Source organism: Rhinolophus hipposideros (assembly GCF_964194185.1).
Source record: "Rhinolophus hipposideros genome assembly, chromosome: 20".
Classification (NCBI taxonomy): domain Eukaryota; kingdom Metazoa; phylum Chordata; class Mammalia; order Chiroptera; family Rhinolophidae; genus Rhinolophus; species Rhinolophus hipposideros.
The window spans coordinates 5,927,534-5,949,627 of NC_138066.1; the positions used below are offsets into that span (position 1 = coordinate 5,927,534).

A 22,094-nucleotide genomic window follows, 5' to 3' on the forward strand; every position below is an offset into this window, starting at 1 on the left:
TCCGTGCACGCGCTCCCGGAAGCCCCGCCCCAGGCGAAGGACCCTTTCCGGCCAGCATTGACACGGGGAAACCCGGAGAGAGACAAGGGGCGGGGCCGTTCAGGGCGCTCTAGCATTCTGCCACTCTATGGTCACCTCCAATTGACAAGTCCTTAGAGGCAAGGCTCCTCTCTATTGGACGCGCGGCCTCGCGTAGGCGGGCGGCTCGGCTCTCGGCGCCGGGATTGGCTGGGCCTGCCATGCGGGCGGAGGGGCGGGGCGTGGAGCATGCGGACCCAAGTGACGGGCTGCATTCTCAGCCTGGGTGGCAACTGGCGCATGTGGGCGCTCCGCTCCTTGCTGCTGCGGTCGGCGGCCGGGCGCACCATGTCGCAGGGACCCGCCCGCCGCCAGCGGCCGCCCAAGGACCCGCTGCGGCACCTGCGCGCGCGGGAGAAGCGCGGCCCGTCGTGGGAGCCCGGGGGCCCGAACACCGTGTACCTGCAGGTGGTGGCGGCCGGCGGCCGGGATGCGGGCGCGGCGCTGTACGTCTTCTCCGAGTACAACCGGTCAGTGCGTCGCGGGGGGCGTCCGGCCGGGACTGCGCGGCGTCTCCGTGCCCCGCCCGGCCCGGCCCTGGGCTGCGGCTGCCCCCACTTGGCACGCGTGGCGTTTCTTGATGGCAGCCGGTCTTTGTCTTGTGGTGGGTGGGAGATCCTCGATCCCTTACATCCTCCGTCCGTGCGCGTCCGGGAGTCCCCGAAGCACTTCACACTCGCGTGCTCGTGTTCTCGTTCCAACCCGGGGTCCCAGCCGCACCCCCGCCCGTGCACGCCGAGGGGAGGGGCCCCGAGTTGCTGTGGGCTTGACAGGTCCGGCGATGGGGGAGGACCCACCCCTGTCCCAGCCCCGGCCACCTCCGCCGAAGCCTGTCAAACCCAGCGTCCTGCTAGCAGCACTGGCGGGTAGTGCCACGTGCACGTGCAGGGTGTTTTCCCCAGAGTGCACGATGGAGCGTCGAAACAGTGGCCCAGATCTTACAGATTGAGTCTTCTGAGCATCGTGTGTCACGTTCGCCCTGTAGGTATCTCTTCAACTGTGGAGAAGGAGTCCAGCGACTCATGCAGGAGCACAAGTGAGTCAACCCTTTTCTTGTGGGGTGGGGATGATTATGGGGCTTGAAGGCTGCGGTGAGACGCAGGAGTGTTTTTATGGCAGAAGAAAGCGTCCCTGGTCCCTCTGCTTTGTCCTGCTCAAACGTTCTCTCTTTCTTAGGCTGAAGGTGTCTCGTTTGGACAACATATTCCTGACCCGAATGCACTGGAGTAATGTCGGGGGATTGTGTGGTGAGTATATTCGTGCCAGGGTCATAGGCTGGAGGGAAGTCTCTGGGATTTTTAACGTGCCTTCCTTTCCCTTTCCCCCCACGTGTTCTGAGTCCAGGGGAGCTGGAATTCTTTGTATGCCAGCCCAGCCAGCGGCATCACAGAGCATCAAACGCTGTGACTCAGAAGAGCAGAGTTTAACAGGGATGCTGCCCTCGAGTGTTACCATCCACTTCAGTTATTGAGTTTCTGGGCTGGAGATATGTGACAGATATGGACAGGAGACTGTGGTGATGGTGATTACAGTAAATATATCTACCATTGAGACCATCAGCAGCTACACACAGATACCCACTGTCCAGGTTACCCCAGTGTTCATGCCCACCCACTAGGAGATCGGTGGGCAGGAGATCAAGATCGTGTTACTGCCAAATTCTGTAAGCTTTGTGATGTGGATAGGAAGGAGGGGAGTGTTGAACCAGTTCCATTCTCAGAACTGAGACTAGAGTGAGGAACGGAGGTGCCTAGGATGCAAAATTTAAGGCCATCCCTTCACTTGCACAATTTTGCACCCTATGTGCCTCACTGCCTCACCCTAGTATATGCCATGCTTATTCTAGAGGCATTTGAGGAATATTGCATGTGCCTTATACCTCTAGCTAACATCACTCCTGCTGTAAATATGTTCCCTGATCATTAAAAGCTGAAATAAGGACAAGTAAAAACAGCTTGTTTGTTTTGTCACCCTTGGGGTGACAGGAGCTATAGGTTGGGATGATGAAAGATCTGATTTCAACTGTCCTTTTTAGGAATGATTCTTACTTTAAAGGAAACCGGGCTTCCAAAGTGTGTACTTTCTGGACCTCCACAACTGGTGAGTCTCTCCTGACTCAGCTTTCAAAGCTATCTCCTCTTTTTTTAAAGTTATAATAACAAGAATTTTCATATTTGCAAATCAGTCTTCTGCCCTCCAGGGATAACTAATAGTGGATTAAACACTTCACCTTTCAAACTCTATTAACTGTATGACCTTGAACAAGTTACTTTACCTTTTGGAGCCTCAGTTTCTTCATCTGTAAAATGGCTATAATGTTTCACTGAGTTGTTAAAGATTAAATGAGGTGACACATAAAGCACTGAATCAATTTATTACATGTTTGGCACCAACTGGACTCATAATAAATATTAGCTTTTATTCTTACCTATTTATTAAATTTGAGACATCTTCTTACCTTTCACATCTGCTTATTACACTATTGAGAAGTTATGTGCATGTTGTTAACCAAGTATTGTTAATTCTGTCTCCAAAATAACGCCTCAAATCCATCCATTTGTCTCTGTCTCATTAAGGCTTTCATTATCTCTGTCTGCTACGATAGCTTTCCATATCCATTCTTGCCTCCCTGTAATCCACCTTCCACACAGCAGCCACAGGGACCTCTGTAAGGCTTAGCAGCAGGCATGTCTCTTCCATCCTAAAACCCTTCAAGGGTTCTGCGTTCCAGGACAGTCCACACACCTTAATATGGCCCACAGTCCTGCAGGCCTTGGCCCTCACTCTCACTTGCATCTGTATCCCAGTCACCAAGCTGGAGCCAGATGGGCCAACTCTTAGCTCCACTGCCCCTCACTGAAGCTCATTCCCATATCACGGTTTTCATCCATACACGAGTTCCCTCCGCCTCCTCTCATTCCTGCCTTCGGGGCTCAGCTGAAAGGCCGTTGACTCAGGTGGCATCCCTGACTCTCCAGACAAGATGTATCCCAGCCCCCTGCATTTTTCATGTTTCTTGCAGAGCACTTAACAGAACTGCCACTAAGTTGTTGTTTGTGTTATCACTTGTTTCATTTTTGTTTCCTCCACTGGATTCTACGTTTCATGATGGCCAGGACCCCATCTCTTTCTCAGTGCTAAATCCTTGACATCTAACATATAGTGGACCCTTGGTAAATATTTGTGTAAAGGAAGCTCAGCATACTTATTAAAGGTCATGTTGATACCTATCAATACCTCTTATATACTTGAATACATTGTTGTGCGTTGCATTTGTACAACCATAACTGCCCGCTTCTTTCTTTTCTTTTGTAGGAAAATTACCTAGAAGCTATCAAAATATTTTCTGGTCCATTGAAAGGAATAGACCTGGGTATGTCCCTAACTCTGACTCATTATCTGCTATTTCTTTCTCATATATGCCCCTAATCTCTCAAATCAGAATCCAGAAAGACTGACCTAAATTAAACCTTAAAATGAGTACTCCGTCAACATAGATATATTTTCAAAATATTGTCTGTTACACTTTCTGTGTCCCCACTTCACGACCCCCAGATATAGGCTGGAGATGGTTTTTGGAGTCGAATTGCTTTGAATTCCTTGCTGTAGGGAGAAGGAATGTGAGCAGAGGGACCTACAGGCTTTTTTGCCTTCCTTTTACCGTGAACGTTAGCTCCGGCTATGCTGCAAGGTGACCTCTTCATGGGGAAAGGCCTAGCAGGATGCTGGCAGGCCCATGTCCTGGAGGCAGTGTACATCTCCAGCTTCTTAATGCTCCTCTTCTGTAGAAACACCAGCCTTCTATTTCAAAATCTATACCAGCTCTTATAGTATAACATGATAGATTGGCCTCACAAGGCTATGGGTTAACTTATGCCTCTTACATTTGTATGGGTTTCTTTCTTTTCCTTTTCTTTTTGTTTTTTTAGTGCGTAGTCACCAGCGACCATAATGTCTTTTGATTTGGCAGTAGTAAAGATGAACGGCTGATGAAAATATATTTTGCTTCTTTCCTCCAATTCGAATTTACTCAGAAATTCTGGTTTTAATGCAGATTCTCACCCAAATTTCAAGGCACTACAGTTGCTTGTGGTTGGTGATCTGAAAACTTAACTTACACCCATGTTAGTACTAATGCAATCCCTTTCTTGTTGTCTTGTTCACAAAGCTGTGAGGCCCCACTCGGCACCAGAATATAAGGATGAGACCATGACAGTTTTCCAGATCCCCATATACAGTGAGTATGAAGCCACATTTCTTAGGAGCAGGAAGAGGGGGGGTTTAGGTGCGAGGTAAGAAAAGTGTGGGTGGGAATAGAAAATGCTTGAATATGGCATTGTGTACCTAGTTTTGTGTTTTGAGCCTCATTAGGAAATTTAGCTGAGGAATTAAGATATGGTTCCTGCCCTTAAGGAGCTTATAATCTTATGGACAAATATGTTTGACTCATGCATGATGATTGGGACTCTACTTTGGAATTTTACATAACAAGCACTGTCAGAAACTATATCACTCTTAGAATTGCACATTTATTGCTTGGGGTTTATTTGCCACATATTTAAGTTCCCTCCTAAATGAGAATGTTTTGGAGAGGTTTGCACTGCTAAATGTTTAAAAATAAATACTGATCACAGCAATCTAATAGAAGTGCTGTTAGGGGGTCAGAAGGTCGCAAGAGCCTTCTCAGGTGCCAGGGCCAGATGATATGGTTTTGACTTAGACAGAGAGAGTCTGCACATTCGGCCCTGTCATGACAGAGTCATCCTTGAGTCTGGCTAAACACACTCCATGTCATGTTTTACTGACTGCCAGGAGAATGCAGGGCAGTCGGGACATTTCCTTGGCATTGCTAATTAGTGTCATGCTTGCCAAGTGTGAAAGGGTACAGTACAGGTGAGAGCTCCCAACAAAAGCCAGAGAAGTCCAGGGCTGACAGGAGAGGAGGCTTGCACTGACCCATGGATAGAAGGCGGGGGAGGGGTATGGCTCAAGCAAAGGCTCATGTGCTCATAGGCCAGTCTCCTTAGTACTCTCCTTGCCTGGCTTACTCCTTTTCTGACCCCCACCACCATCCTCCAGCCTGACTTGTGTCCCTCTGCTGTTCCTTTCTAGCACCCCATCTCTCCCTCCCTAGCACGAAACAGTTTACTTTTATATTGGTGTGACCAGTGTGAACTTGGGCTTGCTGGCATTGCTTGCCCAGTGCCCAGCAGGTACTAAGGAAATGAGTGTGCTGGAGGGGCCAGCGGGCTTCGGAGACCAGCAGCTGTGCATTGGCTTCCTGTTATAGTATTTTGTTATTATTATTATTATTATTTGAACTTGAGATTTAACTGACTGCAAAATTATACTCCTTCTCATGGAGATGGGTAATCTCCGGGCCTAGGTCTGTTCACTGAGTGATGATAATGAATAAACTAGCATACTACCTGCATGCTTTTTCATGAAAAAACCTGTTCCTGCTGTAGTCAAAGCGATGAGATGAGCAGAAACGTTAAGATGAGTAAGAAGTATACACGGCCCAGAGACCAGTTGGGAGGTGACTGGTTATTTACTGCTGTAGGAGAAAGCGTGCTGACTCAATGGGCGTTCTGGCATTCGCACATGTGAACATCTGGACCCTGGCTCGGAGCTTACCTTGCATCATATGTCATCTGATTGTTTCCTATACCAACCAGGTGAACAGAGGTGTGGAAAAGACCAGCCCTCACAGAGTCCAGGGAGGCTCAGTCCAGAGCAGTCTTCAGACTCTGGATCCACTGAAAATGAGCAGCACCTTCCAGATGGTAATGCTGGTGAAACAAAACAATACACTTGCAAAAGAATTCTGTTTTCTTAATTCTGCCTCTTAATGCTGTAAATTGGAATCCTTCTCATAAGAAGGCTCTGTGCATGTGTAAAACAGACACCCTTTTCTTGAAACGTTGGGACTTGGCCTGTGGGGAGAAGGAGGGTTGTCGGAAAGATGGCTGTGTGAAATATTAAGGGCCAACACGCAGCCCTGCGTGGGCCCCCAACTTTGTGTTCAGTTTCCCCAGTGGAGAGCAGGGCCTGGCAAATTGATTCATACAGAGGCTTTTGTGTTTTTCATTGATGCAACATTAATGCAAATTAATTTTTCATGAATGCAGAAACTATGACAAAAGAGTCATATCAGTGAGTGCATCTGCACTTTTCAGAGTGACAGCCTACTAGGAAACTGAATTAAAATTCTAAGAGTAGGTGTATCAGAGGAATTGGACTGCTTAAGGATTCTGTTGTCCAGTATTGGACAAAGCTTGATAAGTTCCTCTTCCTGCCCTGAGGTCATGCCTGTCTGATGACTGAGAAGAGGCCGATCCTGTAAGCGTCCTTTTTGGATGGCACGGGTGGACACTGACCCCCAGACCTTCTCTGCAGGCCTTGTAGCTTTTATTTCACATAGTCTTATACTTGTTTATAGAGCACCTTACCATTTGTTCTTTTCTCTGTTCTCCCTTTCTAGGTAAAATGTGTCATGTTTTATACATTTCACTTGCCATTGTAAAGTTTTTCTGGAGTTTTGCATTTTTCGTTACTCAGATTTCAATATGAGTAAGAAAACAAAAGGTTTGCTTGAAAAAGAATACCAGTGCTTTCTTCAACCTTTGTACTGGGGTACTTATATCCATTTAATTTTGTGTGAAGTCCAATTACGTATCAGATGTCCATCGATCTATGAAGCCTCTAAACCAGGGGTGTCCAAACTTTTTTCAACGTTTTTCACCAAGGGCCATATGCAGTAAAATACACAAACAGCCGGGCCACTCACTCGAGGTGAAGTACGTATTACCTCACCTGGTTTATTTAAATAAACTAAATATATTTTTGGAATTTGCTGCGGGCCAATTAAAAATGGATTGCGGGCTGCAGTTGGCCCGTGGGCCGCAGTTTGGACACCCCTGCTCTAAACCTTCACATACCTTGTTACAGTCAGATTTGTGTTTTTTTTTCCTCAGGTGTTGGCCAGAGAAAGAGTGGCAGGGACCCCTCCTTGGTCGTAGCTTTCGTCTGTAAGGTAAGTGTCTTTCTGGTGGGCTTTAAGTGAGCACGTGTGGTGACCTTGAGTTGGCTCTTTTCCAGTAATTCCCAGGTAGCAGTTCCTAAGTCACCTGTACCAAGAAGACACACAGATACCCTGTTTTTCAATATGCCACTTATACTGTTCTACACATTTCAAATTCTCTTCCAGTGTTCAGTTAGTTTATCTTTGGCTATGTTTGGTCCTCTTGGACTTCAGAAATAGTTAAAGGCTATGATTCTGAAGTTAAAGGCTAAATTTCTGAAGTTAAACAATGAATCAGGCCTTTATTCAGATTCCATCTCTGTTTTAGTTTATATCATTTAACTGTACTTTTAAAGTTGCTAGCATCAGTTTTAATATTGGCTAGCATTCACAAAGCCCTTGCTGTGCAAATCCAAAGTTTGCCAAATTCTATGAAAATATTACAATAGGTATTTTTCAGATCTGACTGATCTAATTTTAATAAGTCTGCGCATTAAAATTTTATATAATCTTCAATAAACACTTCTGTCTAATCTGTGGTAAGACTACATTTTTGTGGACTTGGATTGTTTGTGTGTTTTTTTTTTAAGAAATGATGTTGATTTTAAAATACTTTTGCAATTTTCATCCAAATTCTGACACCAAGCAGTGAAAAGTCAGTAGTAACATTAGTTATTAGTAGCAAGATCATTGTCAATATCACTAGTAAATTTATTTGCATCATACTAGTAATTTTGACAAAAGTACTACTGCTGATAGGCCTATTACTTGTGTATTTCTGAGGTTTTAGGCAGCAGAATACTGTTTTGGAAGGTATTTACATGGTAATCCTTAAGTTGTATTAGATCCTCCCTGCCTTCCCAGGTAGATGACATCGAGCTTGAGGAAATGTGTCCTGCATGATAGGGGTGCATGCTTACAAACTGGCGCCAACGCTTGTGCTGTCAGCAGGCAGCGGTCCTGGGAGCTGAGGCTCTGACGCTAAGTAGCCACATTGGCAGCTGTCTCCTGCCTGGCTATCTGCTGTCACTTCTGAGAGCAGCCTTCCCTGGGTCAGCGTGTAGCCCCTTTTCCCTCTTCTAATTAATTTGCTGTGTCTCTGCTAAGGGTTTGGATGGCACTATCGCTGAACTAGTTTCAAGTTCTGGGAGGTCAGAGAAAATAGGCTGTGTGTGTGAAGGCCTGAGAAGCTCTCGTCTGATGGGAGAGCATGGGCCCCAGACAGCTGTGTGCCTGCCTGGGCGCTGGAGCCTGCCTGCTGCTTCCCATCTGTCTTCCACATACTCTGCATTCCTCAGGTGGGAACAACTTTCTCCATGGGTTGAATTCAGCCTGAAGTAGAGAGATGGGTTTTGCCTGCCTGAGGTCTGCAAGTTCCTGTTAAACATTAGAAACATTTAGTTTCCATCGTCAGACCCATTTGGGTCTGTGTACAGAATGGTCACAGCAGCGCTTGTTAATGTCACTACCTAAAGATATCATCCAAGCTCTGTCATTTTTGTGTTACGTGCACACACTTGAACTAATCTTTCCTCTCGGTTGATGTTTTCTAAGACAGAAGATTGCAGATTCCTAATAAGACATTAGGATCCACAGTTGAGTCTTTGCCCTAAGAGTAATTTCTTAACTTCAGAAACTTAAAAGAAAATGCAAATCGTTTACATAAAAATCCAAAGAAGAAAATGAAAATTAAGTATCATTTAATTCCCAAAGACTTATTAACATGTCATGCCATTTTTGTCTTTTTTCTCTTAGTATGTGTGAAATAGTAGATCCCAAAAATGTTTGACAAATTTTAAGTATAGAATGATAATTATGAGTGTTTATAATAGGATTGTTATTTTCCCTTCTAATAACAGCATATTGGGAAGTTTTTTTTACAACTTTCCTCCAGTATAAAAGCAACAGCATTATATTGCCGAATATTGAAAAACAGAGGAGAAAAAGCGTCCGCACTTTTATTACCCTGTCACTGTCATTGCAGTATTGTGTTACACGGTGATTTGTGTGGTCATTTCTCTGGCAGACAGTGTTCTGGTGACGCTACTGATGGGCCAGTGCAGGATGATAAAACAACATTGTTTCTCCTTAAGGATACCTGAAGGATACTTTGTATTTAATATGAAAATGGGTTACATTTTATTAAATTTATAAGGAGTTAATGTTGGCAAGTACAGCACTGTGTTTTCAAACCATTCAGCTTTGATTACTAAAGCATAGATGACTTCTTCAGAATCCTTTATTTGAAAGCAGCATTTTAATGACCTGTAAGAGTCATTAAAACCTGCATTTTAATGACTTGTAAGAGAGTAACAATAATTCAAAAGTAAAACCAGAAGGATGCACTTACAAGCACATTAAGACCAAGCTTCTTCATTCATCAGTGAAGTTCCATTTCAGTTCTCTTCATTACAGCTTCACCTGAAGAAAGGAAACTTCTTGGTGCTCAGAGCAAAGGAGCTGGGCCTCCCAGTGTGAGTGTGTGTGTGGGGTGGCGAGAGGAGGCTGTTGGGGACTCCACAGGTACCCTTTGCTTCATAAAGCTCCTCATCTCACAGAGGGCTTGCCCCTTCGTTTCAGTGGGACAGCTGCCATTGCTCCCATCATTGCTGCTGTGAAGGACGGGAAAAGTGTCACTTATGAGGGAAAAGAGGTGAGATACCCCATTTTCCTGTTTCAGCATTTAAAGGTAGGGCCTGGCACATGGAAGAGAGTCGCCGTCTGGCTCAGACAGACACCACTTGTGAGGGAAGTGGAACAGCTTTGGATTTCATTCTTGACTGCGATAAAGTGGGGTTGCTTAGCTAGACTTGTCCCTGCATATCGGTGCTGGCTGCATTGGGGCATTTCTATAGATTGTCCATTTAGGATCTGGGGGTCCGCCTCCTAATAAGATGGATGCTCTCCCTGGTGTTTGAGCTCAGGGCAGACCCCATGATTATGGACTTTGGGTGCCCGACCCAAAATAAACCACCATGTTCTTTACCAGGATGTTTTCTCTGGCGTCTGAGGACTTTACGACCCATGGCCACAGACCTGAGAGAACTATACACACCATGCCCGGCTTTCTGGCCACTCTAGGTTGGAAGTACCCTCTGCTAGCCAGCTGCCTGCCTGTTTATAAGCAGAGAGAGCAGGAAGGGTGTTGGTGGTGATCTTTACGTTGGCTTTGTGCTTGCTCACTGGAGCTTATATAACGTTAGCTGTGGACTGGAAGGTCATGGGGTATGTTTGCTGAGCTGTGACGGCTCTGGGAGAGCATCATGACACCAGTGATTTTGCAGATTTTGCCTGAAGAGATCTGTACTCCTCCGGACCCCAGTCTTGCTTTTGTTGTGGTCGAATGTCCAGACGAAGGATTCATTCTACCCATCTCTGAGAATGCTACGTTCCAGAGGTACCGACAGGTCCTGGGGTGGGAGAAGGGAGAGCCGACACACTGCTGACAAAGCCCAGAGGCATAGACAGGGCACCCCCCACCCCCCACCTGTGGTTGCTCCTGGCACAGAGCCGGGACTCTGGGAAAGTCTGCTGTCTGGGTTTGAAACACAGAGGCAGTCTCCTGTGCCTGCGTGCCATTCTGTCCTCCAAAAAAGTTGGCCCATTTTACAGTCAGCTTTAATCCTGAGTAGAACCTTTTGACCTACGTGTCTGTGTTTTGATTTTTCTCCCATTCTTAATGGTTTATTTTGTCTCTATTTTTCTTTTCCTAATTTGTACTTATCTATACTTTTTCACTTATCATTTTATCCTACTTAACACAACAAATCCTTTTGGGCAGCTGTACCTCTTTTAACTTAAGAATGTTAGAAATTCTTCCTGAGCTCCACTTTATTCTCCTTGGGTGAATTTGGGTTCTCTGGTGGCACGGGCTTTGTGTTTTAATCAAATCATGGGCAGCAAAGCTTCAAGTCTCTGTGAGTGGGTGTGAGCTCAGAGCCATGTGTGCTCATGTGTTGCTGTCAGGTTTAAATGCCTGGCCTGTGAACTCCCATGTGTGCTTGGGAAAGGGGTGAGGGCAGTAAATAAAAACAGCCACCGTATGTATCTTAAGGGAACTGGAAAGAAGCACCTCAACATGTTAGTAAGTGGTTGTTTCTCTAGTTAATGGAATTCTAGATTATTTTAATTTTCCAGCTCTGTGTCTTGGGTTCTGTGGAAGGCAGGTGACAAGGTGAAATTGGAGGTGCAAGAGATTGATTGGAGGAAATACCTGTGAGACATAAAGGAGAGGGAGCAGGAGGTGGCTTTTTAGGTCTGACCCCTGTGAAAGGAGGGGACAGGAGAGCCTCGGTCTGCAGCACAGTCCTGAGAAAGGCTCAGGCAGGCTGCCAGGAAGGCCCACAGCTGCCAAATAGAGGCATCGCAGGTCAGCACTGGGGACAACCTCTGGGAGTGGCTGGGGCAACCTGGTCTGGACGTGAAGGCTGTGGGCTCACTGCCATCCTAAGAGAGCCGAGCGGTGCCCCTCCCTGGCCGCCCAGTCCTGTTTGTGCCTGTCCCGAGTTTGTGTCACTTTATAAAGCAAAGCCCCACCCTTCCTTCCACCCAGGTACCAAGGAAAGGCTGATACCCCGGTGGCCCTGGTGGTTCACATAGCCCCAGAGCGTGTGCTGGCAGACAGCAGATACCAGCAGTGGATGGAGAGGTATGGGCCTGGCCTGTCGCACACGTGTGGCACATTTCCACCCCTCCTCCTTCCTACCCTTTCTTCCACACCTGCCTCAACTTGTGCGGGATTCCTGCTGTCCCTGAGTTCTGACTGTCCATCTGTACCACTCTTGTCAAGAACTGTCACCGCTAGGTGGCGCAGTGTGCACGTCCTGCTGGTGTGGGGCTGTTGCGTAGTATCTTCAGCTTACACCCTCTACTCTCAGCGTCTGGACAAATGCTGCCTTTGTGCCCACGGCTCTGTGCGTGTATGCTGAAGAAGAGACTTGCGAGTCTAATGTAATAGCTTCAGTTTCTTAAACACCCCTCAAGGTGTCAGGCAGGATATTAAATATTCTACGTTTCATTTCATTTTCTTTAATAGTCCCAACGACCCTGTGAAGCAGATAGCTGGTCTACCAAAATTTAGTAACTGGAAGGAGAGGTCGCCTTTCCCGTGGCCGTCACTGGCTGCGCCGCACCCGGTGGGAGGAATGATTTGTGTTGAATTCTCAGCGCATAGTAACGTTGGGCGACAGTTCTGCCTCCTGTTTCTTCCTGGGCATCTCCCTTCATCTCTTTCCTTAGCAGACTCCTCCTCAGCTCTCTCCATCCTCTGTTCCTTTAGGGTGTGAGTCTCAACACCCATTATCTCTTTTCCCCTCCTTAGGCTTCTTTTTTTACCCTGTACTCCATTTTGTTTCCAGTCTATAGCTGTAGGCTCTGAGCATTGTAACTTTTCTTTTTTTCCTGGTATTCTCCCCAAAGGCATTTGAGTTGGGAGAGAACACTAGACTTTGAGACAGAAGGAGGACTGTGTTTGGCCATTTATCTTTCTGGACAAATCACTTACTCTCTTTGAATATTTCCATCCACATCATCACTCCCGACCTCTAGTGCTACCCCTCAGGTGGAAACGCTCCCAAAGGACACTGTGAATGGACAGTGTTTCGTCGTAGGTTTGGGCCTGACACCCAGCACCTGATCCTGAACGAGAATTGCACATCGGTTCACAACCTCCGGAGCCACAAGATTCAAACGCAGCTCAACCTCATCCACCCTGACATCTTCCCGGCACTCGCCCGTCTCCACTGTCAGGTAGTGTCACAGAATAGTCCCCGATGGCCAGCTCCCTACCCTTTGCTTTCTCTCCATGGAGCGTGTTTTTGTCTCTTTCAGGAAGAAAGTACCCCATTCACTGTCCCCACAGTCCGCGGTGAATGCCTCCTCAAGTATCAACTCCGTCCCCGGAGGGAGTGGCAGAGGTCTGTGTGATTCTGAGCCTGTGCAATGGTCCAGGTCGGGGGTTGGCACGTTTTTGTTGTGGTTGGTATTTTTTGTTTTGTGTTTTTTTGTTTTGTTTTGTTTTGTTTTGTTTTTGTGAAGGGCCAGGTAGTAAATATTTCAGGCTTTGCAAGCCATGTGGTCTCTGTCACAGCTACTCAGCTACCACTGTAGCGCAAAAGAGCCAGACACAGTATGTAAATGGATTGGTGCGCTGTGTTCCGATACAAATTCATTTGCTAAAACAAGCTGACTCTACTGTGGTTGAGGTGGGAAGACTAGGGCCAGGGATTATCCTTTTCTGTACCTGTTTTCTCTGATAATAAAAGTGATCCATGTTCACTGTTTTACAATGTAGAAAATAAGAAGTGTATGATGAAGAAACTCAGCCACCCATAATCTCTTCACCCCAAGATGAAGGATAATAATGGTTATTAACATTTTGTGTTTTTAAATGTTGAGAAATATGGGAATGTTATAAAATATGTATCTCTGGATTTGTGGCCTGACATCCCAGTTTCATTATGGGATACTGTATCATTATATAGAGTTTTCTGTATCATTATATAGTCATCAGTAACCAGAGGTATTGCTGATATTCCAGACAGGGATATTTGTTAATTTGAGACATTTCCAAGTTTTTGCTGTTTTAATGAAACATTAAATGTCGTACACATAAATGTTTCAGTGAAACTCTGTTCCCTGAGGGTAATTCTTAGATGTGGCATTACTGAGTCAGTGTGACACTTCTTAAGGCACTTGGTAAACATCACTTGTGGTCCAGAAAAGCTCTACCAGTTTGTACCCCAACCGGTAACATGAGAAGTGCATACTGCCTCACAGCTTTCATTTTTAAGGTCTACATCTTGAAATTTGAAGCTTCCTTTCAACTCCCTAATGTCTGTATTAGAGTAGACCGTGCTCCAGATTATTACTGGAGACTGTGTGCTGTTGTGTCGTTGAATAGGTGGGGCTTTTTAGGAGGCTGTAGCAGCATGCCTGGGGCCCATGGATAGTGTCTAGAGGTTGAAGAGCCTGTTGTCCCTTCGTCAGCATCTGCAGAGGCAGCTCATAAAGCCGTGATTAGCAGACGTAGCCAATACCCAGATTGCTTTGTACCTGTGAAAAATATAATTCCCAAACCTGCTGAATTAGAATGTTGAGAGGGAAGCCTGGGACTCACTTTATGAGTTCGCAGGTGATATTAGTGCTCAGTCAGGTTGAAGAGCCACGGATCCAAGGCTGGCTGCTCAGTGTGGTCAGGACCAGCAGCATAGCGTTGTCCGGAGGCTTGCTGGAAGTGCAGAGTCTCAGGCTGCACCCAGAACCACTGGATCTGGCCCTGCAGTTTGACAAGGTTCCCAGGTGATTAGCTGTGTGCATGTTAGTTGGAGAGCCACTGTTGTCTGGCTGTGCTCGTCACTAGGGTGATTTCTCCCTTCTTTCCCCCGACTCCAAGGGGACGCTCGATGCTAGTGGTATCTAGTGAGTAGAGGTCAAAGATGCTGCCCTTGCCCAAGGTCAGTCGTGCCAAGCGTGTCAGGCTTTGAGCTGGGAGATGATCTGAGGAGCTAGAGCAGTTCAGAATGCGCTTGGAGACCCCCACTGAGCTGAGAAAAATCCTACCAGGCAGGAGACAGAACTGCTCGAGCTCTTACTCCTTAGTCTACAATCTTAATTTGAAAGAACTTTCTGTAGGTTGTGTCCGTAAGTTGATTCTGGAGCTCCACAGCGGTGTTTGCTTGTGGCCACATACCGCTTTGTCACCTTTTCTCCCTGCAGGGATGCCCTCATTACGTGCAATCCTGATGAATTCATAGCTGAGGCCCTCGAGCTGCCCAGTTTCCAAGAAAGCGTGCAGGAATATAGGAAGGCTGCACGGGACGGCCCAGCCCCAGCGGGTGAGTGCAAGGCCACAGGCCAGCATTGCTCTCCTGGGCTCTGCCCTCCTGCGGGTGTTTTCACCGCCCTGAGTGTCAGCATGGTGTAGTTTGACTGCACTTATTTATGGAATTCAGTGTGTCTTCATTCTCTATTTGAAAACACCGGTGTCTGCCCCCCACCCAAACCAATTAAATTGGAATGCTTGGTGATGGCACCCGGTACTCTTTACAAGGAACACACTGAGTACAGCGGTTCTGGGAACTCCTGTGAGGTGCTGGAAAGCACTTTGAACCGGGATCTGGCCAACTTGGGATCTGGTCCTGGCTTTGCTAATAAGGATCCACGGAATATTCTGACCACGTCACTCACTTACTGTGCTTTCATCACCCCAGGAGGAAAAGTAGTTGGGGGAACTTTGTGACCTCTGCTTCAGTGATTGGTTTTCCAGTGTCCTTTCCAACTAATGCTAGCAATAGAGAACACTGGAGTAGAAGTGGGTTTGGGTTTGTAATCTCGTCAGCTCCAGGCAAGTAGAAACCTCACCTCCTCATAGCCTCTTGGATAAGGTGGGGAAGACTGCCCACTAGCCTGGCCTCACTTGCCTATGGGTCTGTGATTGGATTTGCAGTCTCTGTGTTAAAAGAACCACTAAGGTCATGCTTGCACGTGAGTCCATGGGGCCTGTCAGGACGGTGAGGTGTCAGAATCGTCCCTGGATTTGAGTCCTGGCTCTGCCTCTTCCTCTCTGGAGAGCTGACGCCCTGAGCCCATTTAGGCCCCTAGAAAGTGGGGCGTTGCAGGGTTATGTGAGCGCACGCAGGAAGTGCAGGTCTGGTGGTAAGAGATGGATGCAGGAGGACACCTGCCCCCCACCCCCCAGGGAGATGCAGATACGAGGCATCAAGCCCCTTTGTAATTTAAGGCGTGAAGAAAGGGCTGTGGAATTCATTTGCTCTGCCTCCCACACAGACAGCCCTTTACTCACAAACTGCCTGTGGCGCCTCTTACTGAGGCCCTTCCAGAAGGGCATTTGCCAGGTGGGACCACCAGCCCCTCCTGGGAAGCTGGACTTTCTCATCTCAGGGCTCAATGCTGGCTCACGTTTAACCCAAAGAAATGAACTCTTTCATACGTATTTTTCCACAGAGAAAAAAAGCCAGTATCCAGAAATCATCTTCCTGGGAACAGGGTCTGCTATCCCGATGAAGATTCGAAATGTGAGCTCCACACTTATCAACATAAGGTATTACTGCTTTCCCAGGAAACATCCATCCATCAAGGAGCATGCTGATTTTCTAAATAGAAGTTACACTCCATCCACCAAGCCAATTTGAAAATACAACCCCGTGAGTTTGTAATCTTGGCTAGAGTGCCCCCGAAGAAGAGTAGTGAACCTTAGTGCATTCATAGGCTCAATAGCTAACTTAGACTTCTGGGAACCACCAGAACTCGTCACCCATTATGTCTTTTGATAAAAATAGCTTATTGTACTGTATGTCATACACCGTGCTAAGAAATTATCTCACTTATTTTCACATTAATCCTATGAAATAGTGACTAACTACCCATTTTATTGATAAGTAAACTGATACTCAGAGAGGTTACTTGGCTCTAATTCCTTCAGCTGGTAAGTGACAGATCCAAATGTGAATTGGTGTCTTATGTAATTGCTACATTGTGTGGCCCCTAACTAGCTACTGCGGATATGTGGAATGGCCTCTGGGTGTGTGCATTTGTTTTGTGTTCAGCCCCTTACTGGATGGTTTTTAGTTGATTCTCCTGGGTTTCCCTGGTGTCATTTGTCTGCAGAGAGATTAATCCAGGGCACTCTGAAATGTTCATGGTGTGTGACGCATACATGTGAAGAAAGTGAGACTGAAGTACCAGGTTTTAAAATTTTGCTTTGATATCTTAGATGCTAGTGGTGACTGATAAGCAACCAAATAATGCACTAAATGTACACCGCAAATATAAGATGCACCCTGATATCAAAAATACACAAATTAGGGACATGTTTGTCTTAGGAATGAGGAAATGCCATAAAGTGGTTGGGCGTGGGCAGGCCTTTCCCGGGTCTTAGATGCTCCGTGACAAGGCCCTAGGAGCAGCCTCTCGACCCTGCTGCAGTTCATCACTGGCTTCCCTTCCACACTTCACCTCATCCCCCAAAGGTAATGTCTCAGTACTCTGAGGCTCCTCGCTGAAAAATGGGTGCCGCTGTCCCAGTCACAGCCCCACCTGGAGAAGGAGGAAGGCCTGCAGGGGACCCTCGTACCTTGGGCAGAGGTTCTGAAGCGGGCTGCTCCTCCAAACAGCCCGCTGAGCTTGTGGGAGCCGAGCTCCCAGAGTCCTGCTTGAGACCAACTAAATGCAAAGCTCCGCCTGGCATCTGGGTGTCTGCATGAACTCATTCCCCAGGAGGGACATCTGTGGCCTGTCCTGCACCAGTCAGCTTTGAGGACATGGCTGAGAAAGTCAGAACTGCTTGAAAAGGGGAGAAACATCCGGTGCAGCCAGATCTTACATGTACACAATGCCCGTCTCTGGTATTATCAACAATGGGTGTCTCCATATTCAATCGGAATAATCAGAGACTCTTGGTTAGGATTAGTAAGTGTTTCTACCCTCGCATTCCACGTAAGCATTTTTTTTCTCTTGATGCCCAGCATTTGTGTAGCTCTGTACCTTCTACCTACTTCAAAGGGCTTCAGGGTCCCGTGGACAGTTCTGTGTAATGAGGATGGACATTATAGTTGCCTTCACGTTTGTATAAGCTCCTCAGAGCAACAGCGTGGACGATTATGGGAGACACAGAAAATGCCACCACTGCTTCCTGCTCTTCTCTGTAAAGTAACAACCCTCTGAGCTGCCAGAGGCCTTTCCTGTCAGTGACGAATGTCTCGCTCTGTAGCTCTGACAAGTCCCTGCTGCTGGACTGTGGTGAAGGCACGTTTGGGCAGCTGTGCCGTCACTACGGAGATCACGTGGACAGGGTCCTGGGCACCCTCGCTGCGGTGTTCGTGTCCCACCTGCACGCAGATCACCACACGGTGAGTGTCGGGTGGGACCTGGAGGTGCACCCTGCAGGGCGGCAGCCGCTTCCCTTCCCTCCTGTTCCCAGTCTTGCCCAGAACTTTGGTGTTTCCTCTCTCGCTGGGGAATGGCCTTTTATAGAGCCCAGTCCAGTGATTCTGCCCAGCAAGAATGTCTCATCTTTCTGTTTGTGTTGCTGTCATGTGGCAATAGGGGTTTTGTCTTCACCCAGCTTGTCTGGAATCTCGCCTTAACACACAGCCTTCTCGGAGGAAACTTCAGTCAGAGGCAGGAGACTTGGTCTCCTAGCGGCAGCTGTGTCCCTGACCACGGCTCTCTCTTTCCTGGCCACATTGCCTGTGACATTTCAGGGCCATGCGTCAGCATGTGCCAACCCCCAACTGCAGCAGTGTTAGAGGAGGGTGGCTGATAGAGGGTTAAGGAACTACTTCCTGCAAGATGAGGAGCCCAGGACCCCACCATGGGGTCGAGTTTGGACGTGTCTGATCCGTGTCTCCTTTCTCCTTCCCAGGGCTTGTTAAATATCCTGCTGCAGAGAGAACGAGCTTTGGTGAGTGTGGCACTTGCTGGTATTGCCATTTTGAGTTCCTTTGGATTACACACAAACAGCTGTACCTCCTGCCACCGCACACCATTTTCACTGTGATGTCTGCCATTGATGCAACATGGATTTTGTTTCAGGCGTCACTGGGAAAGCCCTTTCACCCTTTGCTGGTGGTCGCCCCCACCCAGCTCAAGCCCTGGCTCCAGCAGTACCACAACCAGTGCCAGCCGCTTCTGCACCACGTTTGGTGAGCTTCCAGGCAGGCTGCCCGCACAGGCTGTCTTCCCCTCTCCCTCCACAAGCTCAGGGCTGAGACCTCCCGGCATCCTTTCCCTTGACTTGGCCCCACATGGCAGAAGCAGGGCAGAAGTGGTTTGACTCAGGGCAGAAACCATTGGGTGGTTCCCGGCATGTTTCTTTTCTTTGATGCACTTCCTCTCAGCCCTCATTGCAGTTTGGTTCTAGTTTCTAGACTTTTTGCCAACACTTCTCCATAAGACAGTTGCAGGGCCAAGTGCCTGAGGAGTGGGAGGTCAGGGGGCGGCCCCAGCCTCAGCTGACGGGGTCTGCCTGGAGTCTGTCCACACAGGGCAGCTTGGGCAGGGCCTTCCGTGCCCTCTGGGTTTCTCTCAGTGGCCTGGGGGTTTGGGTTTGGCTCTTTTTAATTGACTACTCTTTCCCAGTTTTAGTGACTGATTTAAATTGTTTCTTTCCTTTTCTTGTTTTTTACATACAATGTAAATGCTTTATTAACAGTCAAAGACATATATTTTTTTATTGTGTTTCTTTATAATCATGATTTTGGGGTTTTCCAGCCAGACTTAAACTTTGATTCAAGTTAAATTTTCTTTTAACGTCTGTTTAAATGTTTTATTTCTGACAGTATGATTCCTGCCAAATGCCTTCAGAAAGGAACTGAGGTCTCCAACTCTGAAGTTGAAAGGTTGATTAGTTTGCTGCTGGAAACATGTGATTTGGAAGAGGTAAAGGGGGGGCGCCTAGGCAGGGAGTGGGACGTGGGGAGCGCAGCTGCAGAGCCCATGCCTGCGCCTTCAGTTTCAGACCTGCCTGGTCCGGCACTGCAAGCACGCTTTTGGCTGTGCCCTTGTCCACACGTCCGGATGGAAACTGGTCTATTCGGGGGACACCATGCCCTGTGAGGCTCTGGTCCAGATGGGTGAGTAGCGGCAGCCAGTTCTGGGCCCACCTGACAGCATGTGGCTGTCATCCGAGATGGGACGCGCCGCAGGTTCAGGGGAGAGAGTTTGGGCCCGGAATCAGCTGTGTGGACCCAGAGCCCAAGTGCTTCTCCTGCAGGGGACTCCGCTTAATGTTTCTTCCTGCCCTCTAGGGAAAGACGCCACCGTGCTGATACACGAGGCCACACTGGAAGACGGGCTGGAAGAGGAGGCCATGGAAAAGACACACAGGTAGCCGAGAATTCTGGGGGCTCGTCGCCCACTGCCAACCCTGGTGACAGATGAGCGGCCTCCCAGTGACCCTGGGAAAGACCGTGCCCACCAGGGATGCTGCTTCCCGCCGAAGGGCCGTGGGGGCTCCTTCCGCTTTTATTTCTCTCGAGCTCTCTAGGCAAGGTTCTGGGGGAGGCACGGGTTTTGAAAAAATTAGAAACATGCCAGAAGCCACTGTGAGCCTGGTCAGGGAAGGAGGGGGGGCGGGGCAGGGCCTGTGCCGCGTGGGCCCTCGGCGGGCTTCCGCCTGACCCGCACCCTGCCCGCACCCTGACCCGCACCCTGGCCCGCACCCTGACCCGCACCCTGACCCGCACCCTGCCCGCACCCTGCCCCGCACCCTGGCCCGCACCCTGACCCGCACCCTGACCCGCACCCTGCCCGCACCCTGCCCCGCACCCTGGCCCGCACCCTGACCCGCACCCTGACCCGCACCCTGCCCGCACCCTGCCCGCACCCTGACCCGCACCCTGCCCGCACCCTGACCCGCACCCTGCCCGCACCCTGACCCGCACCCTGCCCGCAGCACCACCTCGCAGGCCATCGACGTGGGCATGCGCATGAACGCCAAGTTCATCATGCTGAACCACTTCAGCCAGCGCTACGCCAAGATCCCCCTCTTCAGCCCTGACTTCAACGAGAAAGTCGGAATTGCCTTCGACCACATGAAGGTGTGTGCGCGGCGTGGGCTGCGAGGGGTGGGGCCGAGGCGCAGACACGCGCTGCGTCCCCGCCGGGGAGGGCGTCTGTGCCTTGTCACCCGTCCCGGGTGTGGGGGAGCCCTGCCTTCCCGGGCCTCCCGGACACGGCGGCATCACTCGCCGGCATCACCGCGCGCCTCTCAGAGGCTCGTCCCTTCGCGCCATCGCGTCCCCGGAGCCTCGCCGCGGCCTCCAGGCGGGGTGCCCCCTCTCTGAGGGGAAAGCCAGGCCTTGCCCCCCCTTCTGGAATGAAGAGGCGGGCCTGGGCCCCATTTGGTGACGAGGAGATTAATTTTCCGTCTAGGAGCTTTGGCTTTCCGAGGCCCCTGTGGGGAGTCTATGCCTTGCTGTAGAGTTCCCTACCTCTCTCCATGGCATTTTCTTTCCTGTTTTCTGTTTCCAGCTGCGGTCTGTTGCCTCTAGGGTTTGTAAAGAGGGGGAGCTGGTGCCTGCGATCTGAGCACATGGCTTTCCTCACCCCCAAGGCAACCTCCTCTGAGGCACGCCCTGGTCCTCCATCTTGCTTTCCAGGTCTGCTTTGGAGATTTCCCCACGGTGCCCAAGCTCACTGCCCCACTGAAAGCCCTGTTCGCCGGTGACATTGAGGAGATGGAAGAGCGCAGGGAGAAGAGGGAGCTGCGGCTGGTGCGGGCGGCCCTCCTCTCCAGGAAGCAGGCGGGGGGCCCTGAGGACAGCGAGCCCCAGCAGAAACGGGCCCATGCAGAGGCGTCTCAGAGCCCACAGAGCAAGAAGGTCAGGGCAAAGTGAACATCTGAGAAACCCTGAACTCGGAAGGCTCACGGCCTCCACCCTGCACACGGCCCCGGGTGTGTGCCCTTTGCCTGGTGGGAGCCAGAGGGCACCGTTTAGTGCAGGGGAGGCATGCAGGGTGTAGGTGGGCGTCAGGCTGGGCCTTGGCTTGGGCTCCCTGGAGGGCCTGGCCTGCGAGATGCCCCCTCCGAATGGTGCCTGGCAAAGCTGCAGACAGGAGGCTGCTGAAAGGAAGAAAGCGGGGACAACTGGAACTTTGTGCCAGTTGATTTTTAAAGAAGTCACATGGAAAAACAGCACACCCATGCCTGCTCCAGCCAAGTTATCCCCTCTGCACACCAGAGACAAGCCATGTCACAGGAAATGGGGTCGTGGATGTGAAGTCTAGTATCCAAGTATTTCCAAAGACGCAGAACACAATAAAGATTCCATCTGGAACCTGAGTGCTTTGCTTCGTCCTGGTGCCACCTCCGAGCAGGAGTCTCCCTATGCAGCTTTGTGCTGCTGCCAGGTACCCCGTGTGCCCTGGAAGCCAGCTCTGACAGCAGTGAGGACCTTCGGAGCCCATCCGCAGGGAGGCAGCAGCCCTCGTAGCCTAGGTTTCTGACAGAAGTCGAGTTGTGTTGGCTGAC

The 22,094-nt window shown here is 49.1% G+C and overlaps 1 protein-coding gene across 3 annotated transcripts; it reads left to right on the forward strand.

Moving 5' to 3' along the window:
* The first annotated feature begins 254 nt into the window (after positions 1 to 254).
* On the forward strand, positions 255 to 21,906 carry ELAC2 (elaC ribonuclease Z 2). 3 transcript variants are annotated; one of them, XM_081027051.1, is made up of 24 exons: positions 255 to 548; positions 1,064 to 1,114; positions 1,255 to 1,325; positions 2,114 to 2,178; positions 3,394 to 3,451; positions 4,247 to 4,315; positions 5,757 to 5,864; positions 7,056 to 7,114; positions 9,518 to 9,576; positions 9,683 to 9,755; positions 10,387 to 10,499; positions 11,655 to 11,750; positions 12,712 to 12,850; positions 12,932 to 13,017; positions 14,819 to 14,937; positions 16,067 to 16,163; positions 17,832 to 17,970; positions 18,486 to 18,524; positions 18,656 to 18,765; positions 19,402 to 19,501; positions 19,575 to 19,695; positions 19,870 to 19,948; positions 20,517 to 20,661; positions 21,223 to 21,906. In XM_081027051.1, the coding sequence occupies exons 1-24, from the start codon at positions 268 to 270 to the stop codon at positions 21,457 to 21,459; spliced, it is 2,514 nt and encodes an 837-aa protein (XP_080883177.1). In that variant the 5' UTR covers positions 255 to 267; the 3' UTR covers positions 21,460 to 21,906. The 3 variants fall into 3 exon arrangements, with proteins under 3 accessions (XP_080883177.1, XP_080883178.1, XP_080883176.1); XM_081027052.1 differs by having other exon boundaries at positions 255 to 524; XM_081027050.1 differs by having other exon boundaries at positions 259 to 548; positions 12,712 to 13,017.
* The last annotated feature ends 188 nt before the right edge of the window (positions 21,907 to 22,094 follow it).